Raw genomic sequence first — 13,878 nt, forward strand, 5'->3', positions numbered from 1 at the left:
TCACTATGTCCGATGCGTCTCAGTGAAGTAAAGAAGGCTATGAATATGAAATGTGCTATGAATAAGTTATGTGGTGGTGGTGACGCTGCAAAAAAGGCTGTGAGACGTGAGATCAAGGCTTTTTCAGAATGCCAAGGGGGTTGCCTTCCTCATTCAGTGAGATCACGAAAGTGATATATGAATTATTTGACATGTTTAAGGAACTAGCCCATTCACTAGCTTCCCAAGAGTCAAATGAGAAGATTGACGCCATTCTCACGTCTGTCCATTAAATAAGAAGTTAGAGTCAGGAGAAGGTTAGCTTTACTTAGCATTAAGACTTGAAGTGGGGGCAACACATAGCCTAGCTCAATCCAAAAGTTTAAAAAAATCTGCATAGCAGCACCTCAGCCTCATCAATTAACATGTTATATCTTGCTTTTCAAAAATCCATATAAAAGTCTCCACTGCCTGTCAACCACAGGCCAACAACGAGATAAACAGCCAGGAAATATATAATATTAAAAAAAAACACGCTGCTCTAAGGAACGATATAGAAAATTGTTCCTCCCCACTGTTATAAGACTGTATAACTCATCTGCCTCTGTCAGATCCACAATTACAGAACTGGACTAAATATACCCGTGGAACATATACTTCATCATATACTATCATATGTGATATGTGTTAATATAAACCATGTTGATATTATATATCATATTTATACAATATATTATTATTATATTAATAATATTATGTTATTATTATTATTATCATTATTTTTTTAAATATATTACAACTATTATTATTATTATATAACAATAAGATATTATCTATTGTATGTATATCTTCTTGTATAGTCAAGTATCTATTATACATATTATATATATATCATATCATATCTTGTGTATATATATGTGTACATATTATATATATATATTGTATATATATATATTACAGTATGTATGTATGCACACCTTGCACAGGCTGAATATATGACACATGTTTACATTATATCAAATTAATGTATAATATCTATGTGTATACATGTATATCTGTTCAGTCATCATATTATATATACAAATTGTTATTATATTATTATAAATATTATCATTATATACTGTTATTAACAATAACACCATCATGTCATCAGTACTATTACCACCATCTTGAAACTACAACTCTTTGCACCTTACTTACCTATTTATCTTTTTTTATATTTTCAATCTAAGTATTCTATTCTATTGTTGTATTTTATTCTATTGTATTTTAATGTACCTGGCTGCTATGACGACCCAATTTCCCTCCGGGGATTAATAAAGTCTATCTATCTATCTATCTATCTATCTATCTATCTATCTATCTATCTCATACCATGTTAATTTGTGTTTATTTATGCTAAGCTAAGTGTCTCCTGGCTCCAGCGTCATATTTAACAAACAGATGTGAGAGTGGTATGAATCTTTTTGTTTAACCATTGGCAAGAAAGCGAAAAAGCATCGACCCAAATAGTTCAAATTGGTTAATCAACCCACAAACCAGTGTGCATGATGTCCTTCAGCCAGTTTATGTAAACCTGCGTTAAGACCCATCAGGCAAAAAATATGCATGTGCCTTTTAAAGGATCCTGAATAAAGAAATAAATATGGTGAAAACAAAAATACTTTATTACACAGTATCATACCTGGAATATAAAGTTTGGGTACAAATAAACTTCTAGAAACTTCCATGAGTGACGCTATCACTCTGTGGAATAGACAGACAGAGGCAGACAGGCAGTGTTGGAGGCTCCCACTAATTTGATCTGGTGACATTTTCTTCTCCAGCTCCTCGGGGGAAAAGAGCAGCAGAGAGGGAGTGAGGGAGTAAGAAAAAGGAGGTGTTGGAGAGAGAGTAAGAGAGATAGAGATGGAGAAAGAACGAGAGAGAGAGAGAGAGAGAGAGAGAGAGAGAGAGAGAGAGAGCTAGCGGAGGAGACACTAATGAACGCGGACAACAAAGACCCTAACCTGAGCTCCAAGCCCCTAGAGACACTGAGAGGTTTCTCATTGGGTCAATAAAAGCACTGGACCGTGTCTGCGTTGGCTTGCCCTTCAAGCACCCGCCTAACTGCAGAGGGAGGACTTCTGTTCAAGGTTGCTGGAGTTAAAGGGGAATATCACTTAATTTCATGTCTGAAATATGTGATTCGAAAACATTTATCATGGCTGGCTGTGCACAGGGAGAAAAAATCTGTGACATCTTGTGATGTTAAACTAATGTACATCGACATAAATAATTCATCAGGAGAGATGGAAAATGTTGCTGTGGCAAGTTTAGTTATATGTTCAAGCTGAACTTTACAAGATTGACATCTTTACTGTCTGTACGCTTGTGAGTTTTGCTTTTTCTTCATCCAGACAGTCTCCAGAGGAGCATTTAATTGCATCTGAGAACAAATCAATTCTTAATTTAAGGACTGGTTAAAAGTTATAACACTGAAAACTGAGTTTGAGAGAGGATGGATATATTTCCCACTGGATAATTCAGGGTTAATTCCTGCAAGAGAGCAAGAGTGTCCCTCTGCCAAATCACAGGAATGTAGCAGTCAGAGGAAGGAGAGCAAGGTTAGCCAAAATCAGCATGATGAGATATTGACTCTTGCCTTGTAATTTCATTTTATGCACCAAGTGGCAAACAAGATATCACACTGTTCATAATCCTCAGCATCCCTGAACACACACACACACACACACACACACACACACACACACACACACACACACACACACACACACCTCCCACAGACTCCTTCTTGTTATTAACAGAGATGTTAAAGCTGCATGTGTGCCTCTGTGTGTGAGGAGAGCCTCAAGTCTGGGGTCTTCACACCAGGACTCACACCTGAAGGGGTTGAGTCAACACATACACACACACCACACACACACACACACAAGCACGCTGGGGGACACACACTTGGTTGCCCCACTAAGTCCCCCCATGTCTGACATATGTCACTCCCAATCTGTTCAGCAGGCCACACATCTCTCCAGTGTCATACTGCCACTGTGGCCATGGAGGGCTGCAGAGGGGGAAAGTTAGGCAGAGATTGAAACGGAGAGAGCTGAACAAGAGGGCACAGAGGGACAAAGACCGAAAGAGAAGGAAGAAAAGAGGGCATGAACGAGGCAGGGAGAGCTCCCGCTAGTGCCTGGTTGTTACCCTCTCCTTGCTAATTGGTAGTTTGGAAACAACACCATCTGTTCTTTAAGAAAGTCAGATGCACAGTCTAAAAAGATGCCACCACTCCTGAATACATTTACCCGCAGCCAAGGCAAATAACTCAACACGCTGCAGGCTTCTTTCAACACAAAGATCCTGCAGGACACCGGCTAGACAGGCATCTGTTATATTTGTTATAATGTTTAGGGATTTTGAATCCAGACCTGGGTTACTGCCAGGGAGTCCTGAATAATGTAAACATATGATGATGATGAAGCTACAGAGAAGTGAGTCAGTGGGTTATTTTGTTGCATGGAGGAATAATTCAAAAACAGCAAAGATTTCACCTGTTACCAATATCAGGAGCTCCAGCAAAAAGACGAATGGAAGTGGATTGCCATCATGTGGCTGAGTAATGCAATCACACTGAAGAAACTGAAAAACTCTGCTTTGTCTGTAAGATCTTCTTAGTGTAATTGTAATACATTGTATAATTGTAAAAAAAAATATAGAAGAAGAGATTCAGAATTCAGAGAGGAAATGTGGCACTGTCAACATGATTCATCATTTTAGAACCAAAAACATCTGTAACTGCAGCTGCAAGTGATCCAGAGCTTTTTCTGCTGAGCCATTAAACTCTTTAACTCCTTCTAACCTCCTCCACACACACACACACACACACACACACACACACACACACACACACACACACACACACACACACACACACACACACTCACTCACACATGTATGTAAATTTGCTTTGGACATGTATGTTGTTTTGTATGTTTTTATCTGTGTTGTTATTTTGCACATTCAGCTGAGTAAACTGTTTCATTCTGCTGTCTACATGTATGGTCAGTCTTAAGTGACAATTAAGTTTATCTTGTATCTTGTAAATGTTGCTTGATGCTGTTTAATCAAAACTAAAAGATTCATTACAGTACTCTATTATCAGCACAAAACTAAGGGTGGTTACTTGAATGAAGGTTATCATCACACTATTAGATTTAAAATTTGTTGGTATTTTTTATTAAATTGTGAAAAAAATATATATCAGAAGCATTTAATGAAAAACGAATCTATACCAGCATCAGCTGTACCAGAGAGATCCTCTTGGGATTCCAGGCACACAGCTCAATGCAATGACCGTGTTTTACATCGCCAATCTGTTACAGTGGGATCTCCCCTGCTTCAATCCCATGGATGATTAAGCGTGATAATTAAGGTTTTTGGACAATTTCCACAGAGGAGCAGACGTGGCAGCTGGTGACATTCATGCATTCCCAAACACAGAGGAGGGAATTACAATGAGGCCTCCATTCATTCGAGTGATCACAAAGTCTGCTCCTGGCACCAGTTCAAAAACAGTCAAGCTGTTGTTGAAAAGGACTATTTGTGGCCCTCTTTGTTGCAATGTAGGCAATGTACCTTGATCTATTTGGGGAATTATAGAAGGAAACCATAGAAAGGAGCCAAATATTTGTTTTTTTCCAGCAGAGATATTCACTTGCTGTTGCCCAGGAAAGAAACCATGGAGATAATCAAATTACTTGTTACTAATTAGTTTGATATTTTTGTTGATATCTCAGGCATCAGGCATGGCACAATATTAGAGATTTCATAACTGCTCTTATAGCTTGTCTTGTGTTAGTTTGACAAGAGTTGGACTTTTAATGTGGGCTCAGTGGTCCAACAAATTTACATGATCAAATCAATCACCAAAGCCACCAACAGTCCATATTTAGCTTGACATTTTCTTTTTTTTCTTTAATTATAATGGCATTATGTATCTGTTTCATTTTGGGTACCTGCCCATGTTGCTTGGCAACGAAACATAAATTACAGATTTCCCTTACAGAAGTAGGAATAATATTTAGAGGTCACAAAAATCCTGTCAGAAACACCACAGTGAAACAGGTGCACAAAACATGTTGGTGTTGAATTGATGGGGGATTCATAACAATAAAAACATTATTGCTGATATAATGAGAAGTCATGGCCTTAGACACTTTACTAATAGATTTAAACTCAACAACCTTGAAACTCACTTCTAACCAGAGACAGAACATGTATGTTGAGTAGACTATACTTTATAAGGCACATGCAAAAAAAAGTCTAATTCCTACATTTGAAATCTCACTTAAGTAAAGGTGTTGTATTCTGCCTGGCAGTGGCACAGTTGGTGGTTCAATCTCCAGCTCCTATTACCTTTGACACTAAAAGGATGTTTTCACATTCATCTACTGAAAGTGGAAAGTTTCTCTGTGCTCATTGAAAAGCTGATTTTCGAGGGGCAGGACGATTTGTGACATCACAATAGTGATAACAGTCTTACTAATTTTAATGTAAAAATGTTTGCAAAAAAATTAAATAAACAACATTTCAGACACACATTACTGTTCCACGCAGACTATTTGTATACATGTCTGGAGGGGATAAAAAGAGCTAATTATACAGACTGACCCCTTTAATATTATTTGATTATTATTGCTAATGCCTCAACATGAAGACAGCTGCTTTTTCCTGTTGAGTAGTTAAATCCATTAGAATGCATCATATCGTTGATCATATGTTTTGTCTCTATAATCTTAATCTGCTAAACAACTAAATATCTTTAATAGCCTCAATGTGTGGTACATTTTTTGGGGGTTGTTTGATAAACAGCCTCCTCCTGCATTAGAAAAGTTCAGAGTGAAGGCTCTGTGAATATAGCTGTACAGTTCTTCACTGCACCTATATATATACATATATATATATATATATATAATATTGGGATATAGGCCTGTGTGAGTATATTTGTAAAGTTTTCTTAGGTTTCCTTAAAATCAAGTGGTTCCAGGTTGGGAACCAGTGGGCTCTATAAGTTAGCATACTGTATAGCACTGAGGTAACATTAAGCGAACACATTATTTAATTGCAGCACAACTATCAAAACAAACTATGTTCTCCTCACCTTGCTCTTTCTGTGGCCTCCACAGTCCACTGCAAATGCAGCTGTAATTGTAAAGAACATGCAACTCCAGCAACTTCAAGAAGGAGAAGGTGGCGAAGAGAAAAAAATAATTCAACCAACGACTCAATCTCCCAGAATGCACTCCGAAAGCGGAAACGACTCCATGGAAACGGCAGATCGGCGTGCTAGCCCGGGAGAGAAAAGCATAGTTAGCTAGCGTTACATCTGTCTCTCAGTAAACTTCGCTGAATACATTGGATTTACCGCCTTTCTGCAAAGATGAGCCGAACTCCGGATGCAAGAACGAGGTGAGAGACAGCCGACGTATCAAACTAAATCCTCCGTTAAGGTCGGTTGAGGGGAACTAACGTTAATGTTAGTGCTCTACAAGTTAACGTTAGCGTTTAACTAACGTTACAAAAAAAAAAAACAACCACACAAGAGCAGCGAGGAGATCATAGGTTAGTTAACTCAGCTGGTAAATTACTTACTTACACTCAGTTGCTAACTAACCCGAGTGTTCATTAGTAAGTTATGTGCAAACACAGGACGCCTTCAGTGGACCCACAGAGCATTATGAGCATCCACTGATCTCTCTGTCAAACACAAGCTGCTAAAACGGATTTATTATCCTCTAAATAAAGCTACCAAATGGTAACTAACTTAACTATTAATACCAGCTGGTACTAAACAGATGTGGCCTAAACGATGGTGGAATAATAAGCTTTATAGTTTTGATCCTGTTTGTATTTGTTTATACTTTACACAGAACTCTTGGCTTGTGTAATAGTCACTGTATGTTGTTGGTCATTGTTGCTTTTTATTTATGTTTAGTATATTACGAGAAACTTAAAACCGGAGTCAAATTCCTATTATTTATATTACATACAGCCAATGAAGCTGATTCTGAATCTGGAAAAGAAACTATATATCAAAATCCACAAGGTGTTTTGGTTACTAATGTCCTGCTACACATTGAACTAGTTAGGAAAATTAAACTCATATGACTTATTGTACAATCTCATCCTCACACAAATATGTGGAACAAATACTTTTGTGTCCCCAAACACTGTTTGATTACTGTTGCTAATGTTGTCCTTCACCTTCTCCAGAGACAACCAGACGAGAAAGATACAGGAAAACATCACTAACGTGGAGAAACATTTTGGAGAGATGTGCCAAATGTTTGCTGCCTATGTCCGTAAAACAGCCAGGCTACGAGACAAGGCAGATATCCTGGTACGGGAAATTGGCATGTACGCAGACACAGAAACGCCAAACCTGAAGAGGGGTATGAAGCAGTTTGCTGACCACCTGGCCAAAATTGAAGACTACCGCCAAGCTGAGGTAAAACAAAATTTTTCTTTATGTCCTGCTTTAACTGGAGTCATAATTTCACATTGACACTTCGACAGTCTTAATCTTTTTGGTAAGACAGAACCTAATATTACATTATTTGCCTTACAGGTGGAGAGACTTGAGGCCAAAGTCATAGAGCCATTAAAAAGCTATGGAGCTGTAGTGAAGCGTAAAAGGGTGAGTGTCCGCAGCCATGGTCCAATTTCAATGATTGTAGATTAATACAATAACCCCTGAAAGAGAAACTTGTTACAGAACTGTTTGACTGTAAGTAATTGTGAAATGTTAAATATATTAACTTTTGTGTAATTTGTCAGCGCACTGATATTAGTTTTCTTGCTTGATAAGATAACACATTTTAAACACACCTGCTGCCACTGACAGAAAATGTCAACAGGCAATGGACGAGTAAGCTCAAAGCCGGTGAAACTGTTTACCTTCTTGCCTTGGCCCCGCTCCATATAATTTTGTTTCAGGCTCATCTAAATTACTGCAGCTTTTTTGAAGGTCACATTTCTCTGGCCTTTAAGAAAGCAGCAATTGTGTCACCAAAATGAGAATTGTGGTGTGGGAGGCAGTTTACTACCACTGAATGGCCACATGGGGGCAGTAGTGATTTAATCATAATATCCCAATGGCCCTGCCAGCCTTTCTTTGGGCTGTTGTCAGTATCTGCCCCTCTCAGCATCTTGTTTTAACCAGGATTAAAACAAATTTTCTGGTTTAAAAAATATATATCATGTGCATTGTTTCTTATAGAGTCTTTGTCGTACATTATTACGATAAATGATCAGATTGGTGTTGCCCTGTCGCTCACAGTTGCAAAGACCTGTCAAAAGAGTACCTCTACATCTTTTTTCAAAAAACTAAAATGCTTTCAAACGGCAGATTTGCCAGATTTTAAATTAGGTGTCAAAACCCTCCACACTCCGCTTCAAGAATTATTGTTTTACCAGCATAGTGTGCCAAAGCTGAATTAAATCTTGATACATTTCAAGTTTAGTCATAATATTATACACTATAATATATATTATTATAATTCTTCAACATATTATTATCACCAACTGTTACAGAATAAAGATGACACAAAAACCTGCACAACAGGGTGTACTGAAAACACTGAGCCACACAAAATGTTAATTGTGTCCGGTAGTATTTGAAAAACTGACACTATTTTATGAATAACTGACAATCACTGTTTTTTCTCATAATGATTACTCTGTCCTTGTGTGCTTGTGTATCATGCAGGAGGATCTGAAGACAACTCAGAGTGCCAGAGACAGAGAGGCCAAACAGATGGCTCAGCTTGAGAGGACCAGACAGAGAAACCCCTCAGACAGGCAGATCATTGTATCCTTGTCTTGTTTCTCCAATTCTCTAATGTCAGACACAGACAAATTACTTTTAATGTTACAAAAAACACCTATATACTTTTTTTTTAGTGCAGGTGACATCTTGGTTCCAGTTTAATCCCCTGTTAGTTATTGATATGAATGAATGTTGCAACATAAAAATACACTAGAACACATTTTGAATGTTTATCTTTCATCCTCCACTTCCTCCCCACTTAAGAACAATTTGTACCCAGTTGCAATACGAACCACATGCAAAAGTAAACACACACAACAGGCTAATATTTTTTGGTGTTTCCTTGACCGCGCCCTCAGTCTCAGGTGTGTCCCATGTAATCTGTGAATCTGGTGATGTATAACCACAAAGATGAAACCACAACTCGCAGTTTCTCCACAAAAAGAATGTGTTTAGTCGTGTCAGACCAGTTCTACACAACATGCATCACCTATAGCCAATTAAAGTAAAAACAGCTGATTGCTTTATATAGCACCTGTTTGGTGTGTGTGTGTTTAAGGTGTTAAATCGCATGCATGCAAGAGGCACAAGTGAAACTTTTGGTACTGCTGAGTTGGGTATCAAGCATCCATTTTCTAATTGATTAAATCAACAAGCACAAAAAGGAATAATGCTGAATATCTGTGTTTATACTGTATTGTGAAACACTGATGCCTAACTCAACCTCCTGTGTTGGTCTGATTTTGTGTTTGGTTTTGAATTATATTTGTATATATTCATTTGTTCTGCCTTCAGGCTGAAAGTGAGCTCCAGAGAGCCACAATGGATGCCACGCGGACCACCAGGCAGCTGGAGGAGACCATAGATGAGTTTGAGAGGCAGAAGATCCGGGACATCAAGGTCTTCAAGAGTTTTCTGTCTACTTCAAATTAGGAACTAAAATTTGTGTGGTGGGAAATATATGTGCGTTGAAGCAGTGGCTGACAGTGAAGTGAAACCAGACATTGGTGATTTAGTGCAATGGTTCCCTACGTTTTTCCTTAAGGGATCCCTTTTCTGTTACTGAGTAAAGTGATGCATTTTGTGGATATTTCATAATATATTTAATGCATAACAATAACAGTACAGAACAACTGATGAACTGTTCAATTAACCCACATTGTAATTCCTCTGAATAGTACATCAGAGATGAGTTTTCCTGATATATCTTTTTATATAATTCTCTTTCTGTATTTTGTTTTTTTTATTTTTAACAATCAATCATACCTAATAGGCTTCTTTTCTGACAAGCTCAGAGCTTTCTTCTCATTGCTCTGTTAGCTCTTTGGTTGTTTTAACTGCATACTTTTCTAATGCAGGACGAGGCTGTTTAGCCGAGAATGAAGGTGAATATAGTTTGTGTTCAGGTCTTCAAAGTTCATATCTTAACTAAAACCCCCAGGTCGCAAACCTAGAGGGTCTTTTTTCACATATCTGCCCACACCACTTAATTCACCCTTGTTGTTTGAAACTATTATTGTTTTGTCTTGTATTGTGATTCATTTCAACAGTGCCAAAATCTGTACATATATATCATCCCTGTCTTTCCCCTTGTAGAAAATCTTTGGTGAGTTTGTGACAGTGGAGATGTCATTCCATGCCAAGGCCTTGGAGGTGTACACCCTGGCCTACCAGAGCATTCAAAGTGTGGATGAGGAGGAGGACTTGGAGGTAGGCTAATGCCAGCATTGTGTTTGTGTTTATAAATATAGATTGAAAAATAATAATGTATAAATATAGGTTGAAGTGTCACTCTGAGAAAAAGGATGTATATGTAAATGTGATAGTGTAATAGGGCTAAAAGATCAGTTTCTATGTACAACCTCTGCCGTGCAATTGATTAACCTGATGGTTATTGAAGTCCAAGTTATCATGGTCTTATGCACCCATTACTCATAGACTCATTGCTCATGCATACTCTATTGCCCGCACCCTTTAATTGATGTGGTAACTTTGAAGTGACCTGGGGTGAATTATGCACAATTCAGAGTCATGCTACCTAGTTTCTTCTGTTTACAACGGCTTTTGATAGGTCTGTCGGACCATTACAAGAGACAAAGCCTGTAGTGAGAAAACAAAGGATCAGTGATGTTCAAGAGAGCGAGGTTCCTTCTTCAGTTGCCCTTATGCTATTTTCCTCCACCCCATGCCATCACATCTGTGTGTTTTTGCACTGAATCATCTCCCTTCCATTCATATTGAAGTGAAACTCCTCATCCAGACAAGGCTGTTTTTTCAATGACTCATAGAACAAAGCATTGGAGATTGAATCATCAAAAATGGGCACAATGACAGGCATGAAGATAATCCTGATCGAGAGCTCTTGCGGAATTTATCTTCCACACAGTGAAAACCATCATTGTGGCTTAAATGGCAGTTTGCTCTGTAATCAGAATACCTGCTGAGCCGCTTCGTTTACATGTGAAAGATTGGCGGCCCAGTTGTTGATTTGCTGGATATTCCAGGTTGTATTCAAGTATTTAAGTTGTTTGTTATTGCGTAACATCTCTGAACTGCATGTGTTGAGCTGCGTTAACACTGTGCACACTGTGGGAGCTTACCAGTCATTTTTTTAAATTCATGGTTATTCAGTGCACACATTGAGATTGCCAATGGGTGTGTGTAGGCTTTGCTTCCATTCTCCTGTTTCTCTTTGGAAAAATATAGCGCCTACTGTCTTTGGCAGGTGTTCAGGAGTTCGCTGCACCCCCCTGACTACCAGTCACGCTTAGACATAGTGCGAGCTAATTCCAAAACCTCCCTCGATCGGACCGGGTCCTTCCTGAGTACAACAGGGACTTTACAGGTAAGATACAGGCAGTGCATAGATCCTCTACTACAAAAACTAGAATTTCCCTCGAAGACTTGCTTTTTTATCTTTAACTTTGACAGTCGTCTAACTTTCATTGTAATGATTCCTTCTTTTCAAACCCAGTAGTCTTCTCATACCAGTAGAGTGCTCGATAATCTTATCAGTCATGCCAGTGTTTATGTGCAGCATCACCCCAGCCATCATTCAGTTTGAATCTCCACATCATTGCATGTCAGCAACATCATGCATTTCTTCCTACATTTGTTTGCCATCCAAACAGTTGTACTGCACTGACATGTGAATTTCTAGGATTGCATTATGAAATGTTCTCTTTATCACTAAATGAGGAGTATCATTTGATATCTTTGGAGAACTGTCACCTTTAGGTCCCTTAGGGTGTGTTCATACGTCATATCTTACAACTGCAGACGTCCAGATAGTAGCTCACAGAGTCAGATTGGCTCAAATGCATCTTGTGTCACAACTTGAGATCATACTTAAATGATTAGGTTTGATTTTATCAGCAGGAAACCGCAATCATTGCTAAACAGGAAGCACACTTGCAGTCAGGTATAGTGCAGCTAGAAAAGTGGATTCCAGACACTGTTTGCATACCAGATAAAAATAAGTAATAAGTAAAACATGACAATGCTCGTATAGAAAATCTCATTCTTAGTTGTTACACACATGCCAGGATATGAACTTGACCGTCCTTCAACACCATTGGACATATTTATATTACTATAGCATTGTATTACAAATATAAACAAATGGGACGTGAGAAATTGGCTCTTCATGCGTATTGGGATGTGTTCGCGTCTGTACCTGCATCGTCTCTGCTCCTAACCTAACCTAACCCAAGTGAAAGAGAAACATTCAGGAGAAAACCGACTCAACGGAAGCCCCAATTGTGCTTAATGACTACCTGTTTAGTTGCATAGTGACTGTTTATTTGTTGTCACAGCAACAAAGGGCTTGCAGTCGGCAGACGAGAAGAGAGGAGGAGGAAGAGGACGACGAAGAGGATGAAGATGAATCTGAAGAAGAGGAGGAGGAGGATGATGAGGACGTAGAGGAGGACACGGATCATGAGCATTAATTTTTTTGTCCTATGTTGTGTTTGTCTGTATGGAACAGAAAGGATATGGAAAGGTGTATTACTGTTTTATAATCATTGCCAAAATCACCTCACACAGGTGGTCTGAGCAGTATTGTAGTGCAAGTGTGATGTAGTTGTGTGTTTGTTCTTTACTAACATTAGTCTTTGAAATGCCAGCCAATTATTGTCTTAGCTATATTTATATATAACACACAATGCCAAAAAACACATTACATATTCAACTGTATTATATTATCAGTGAATTTTATTGCACCGTGTTAGTCATCTTTATAAATAAAAAAAGCAGTTTTCACATTTTGCGTTGTTCCAGTGAATTGCTATTCTATAATAAGTACATGGTGTACCCTCAGTCACTTTGCATGAAAATGGCAGCAGAGAGGTTGATTGTTATTTTAGAAATTGTTCAGAGTGTGAATCAGTCTAAGTGACAGTAGTTACGTGACGACTGCAGTGGAAAGTGACTCATCTTTTCCACAGACATGCTGAAGTGGTACAAACGAAGCCAGGGACATTTTGCACCACGCTGTCTGTGTTTATCGGGGTTTATATGTATGTGTGTGTTACATTATGTGTTGTCTGTCACAGTGGAGGCTGCTGCTGCTGCTGCTGCTGCTGCCACTGTGTCTGCTGATGGCTCCTATGTTTCTTTCGCATGAGTCATTCAACACATTTATCATTCCACCGCTGCCCATGTCATGATGAATACTTTTCCACCCCTGGACTTGTACACACAAACATATTACAGGTTAATATTATAACCTGTTTGAAAGTAAAACACTAAAGGCAACATTTACACACATGCACAAATGGAATTTGTGGAGACGTGCAAGCAGCAGCAATATTTAAATATTTTTGATATAACAGATATGAGGGCCGAAACCAAAACCTGCCTTACAGCAACACTGATTATTTCAGTGACTGTGAGATAAAAGCTGTGTAGGTGTTGTGTCATCAGCCCTCTGCACAACAACACCTTAATGCATATAAAGGTTAATGTGTATGCAAACACAGTCACACTAACACACACTCTCATAGCAGTTTGACTTTGGTGTACTGTGGATCTGAATGGCCTGTGTTGCAATGAGTCATCACCTATAAAGTGTG

General features: G+C 38.5%; 1 protein-coding gene across 1 annotated transcript; it reads left to right on the forward strand.

The window, feature by feature from the left end:
- The first annotated feature begins 6,278 nt into the window (after window positions 1–6,278).
- On the forward strand, window positions 6,279–13,068 carry cibar1 (CBY1 interacting BAR domain containing 1). Its single transcript, XM_051391142.1, has 9 exons — window positions 6,279–6,444; window positions 7,249–7,483; window positions 7,604–7,672; window positions 8,744–8,845; window positions 9,163–9,168; window positions 9,599–9,703; window positions 10,400–10,513; window positions 11,529–11,648; window positions 12,619–13,068. The coding sequence occupies exons 1-9, from the start codon at window positions 6,416–6,418 to the stop codon at window positions 12,751–12,753; spliced, it is 915 nt and encodes a 304-aa protein (XP_051247102.1). The 5' UTR covers window positions 6,279–6,415; the 3' UTR covers window positions 12,754–13,068.
- The last annotated feature ends 810 nt before the right edge of the window (window positions 13,069–13,878 follow it).

Source organism: Dicentrarchus labrax, unplaced genomic scaffold, assembly GCF_905237075.1.
Source record: "Dicentrarchus labrax unplaced genomic scaffold, dlabrax2021, whole genome shotgun sequence".
Classification (NCBI taxonomy): Eukaryota; Metazoa; Chordata; class Actinopteri; family Moronidae; genus Dicentrarchus; species Dicentrarchus labrax.

Coding starts and splice junctions, on each gene's coding strand:
- cibar1 (XM_051391142.1), top strand. CDS start 6,416: ATGAGCCGAACTCCGGATGCAAGAACGAG. Junction 7,484..7,603: donor AAGACTACCGCCAAGCTGAG/GTAAAACAAAAT, acceptor TTTGCCTTACAG/GTGGAGAGACTTGAGGCCAA. Junction 11,649..12,618: donor GTACAACAGGGACTTTACAG/GTAAGATACAGG, acceptor TTGTTGTCACAG/CAACAAAGGGCTTGCAGTCG.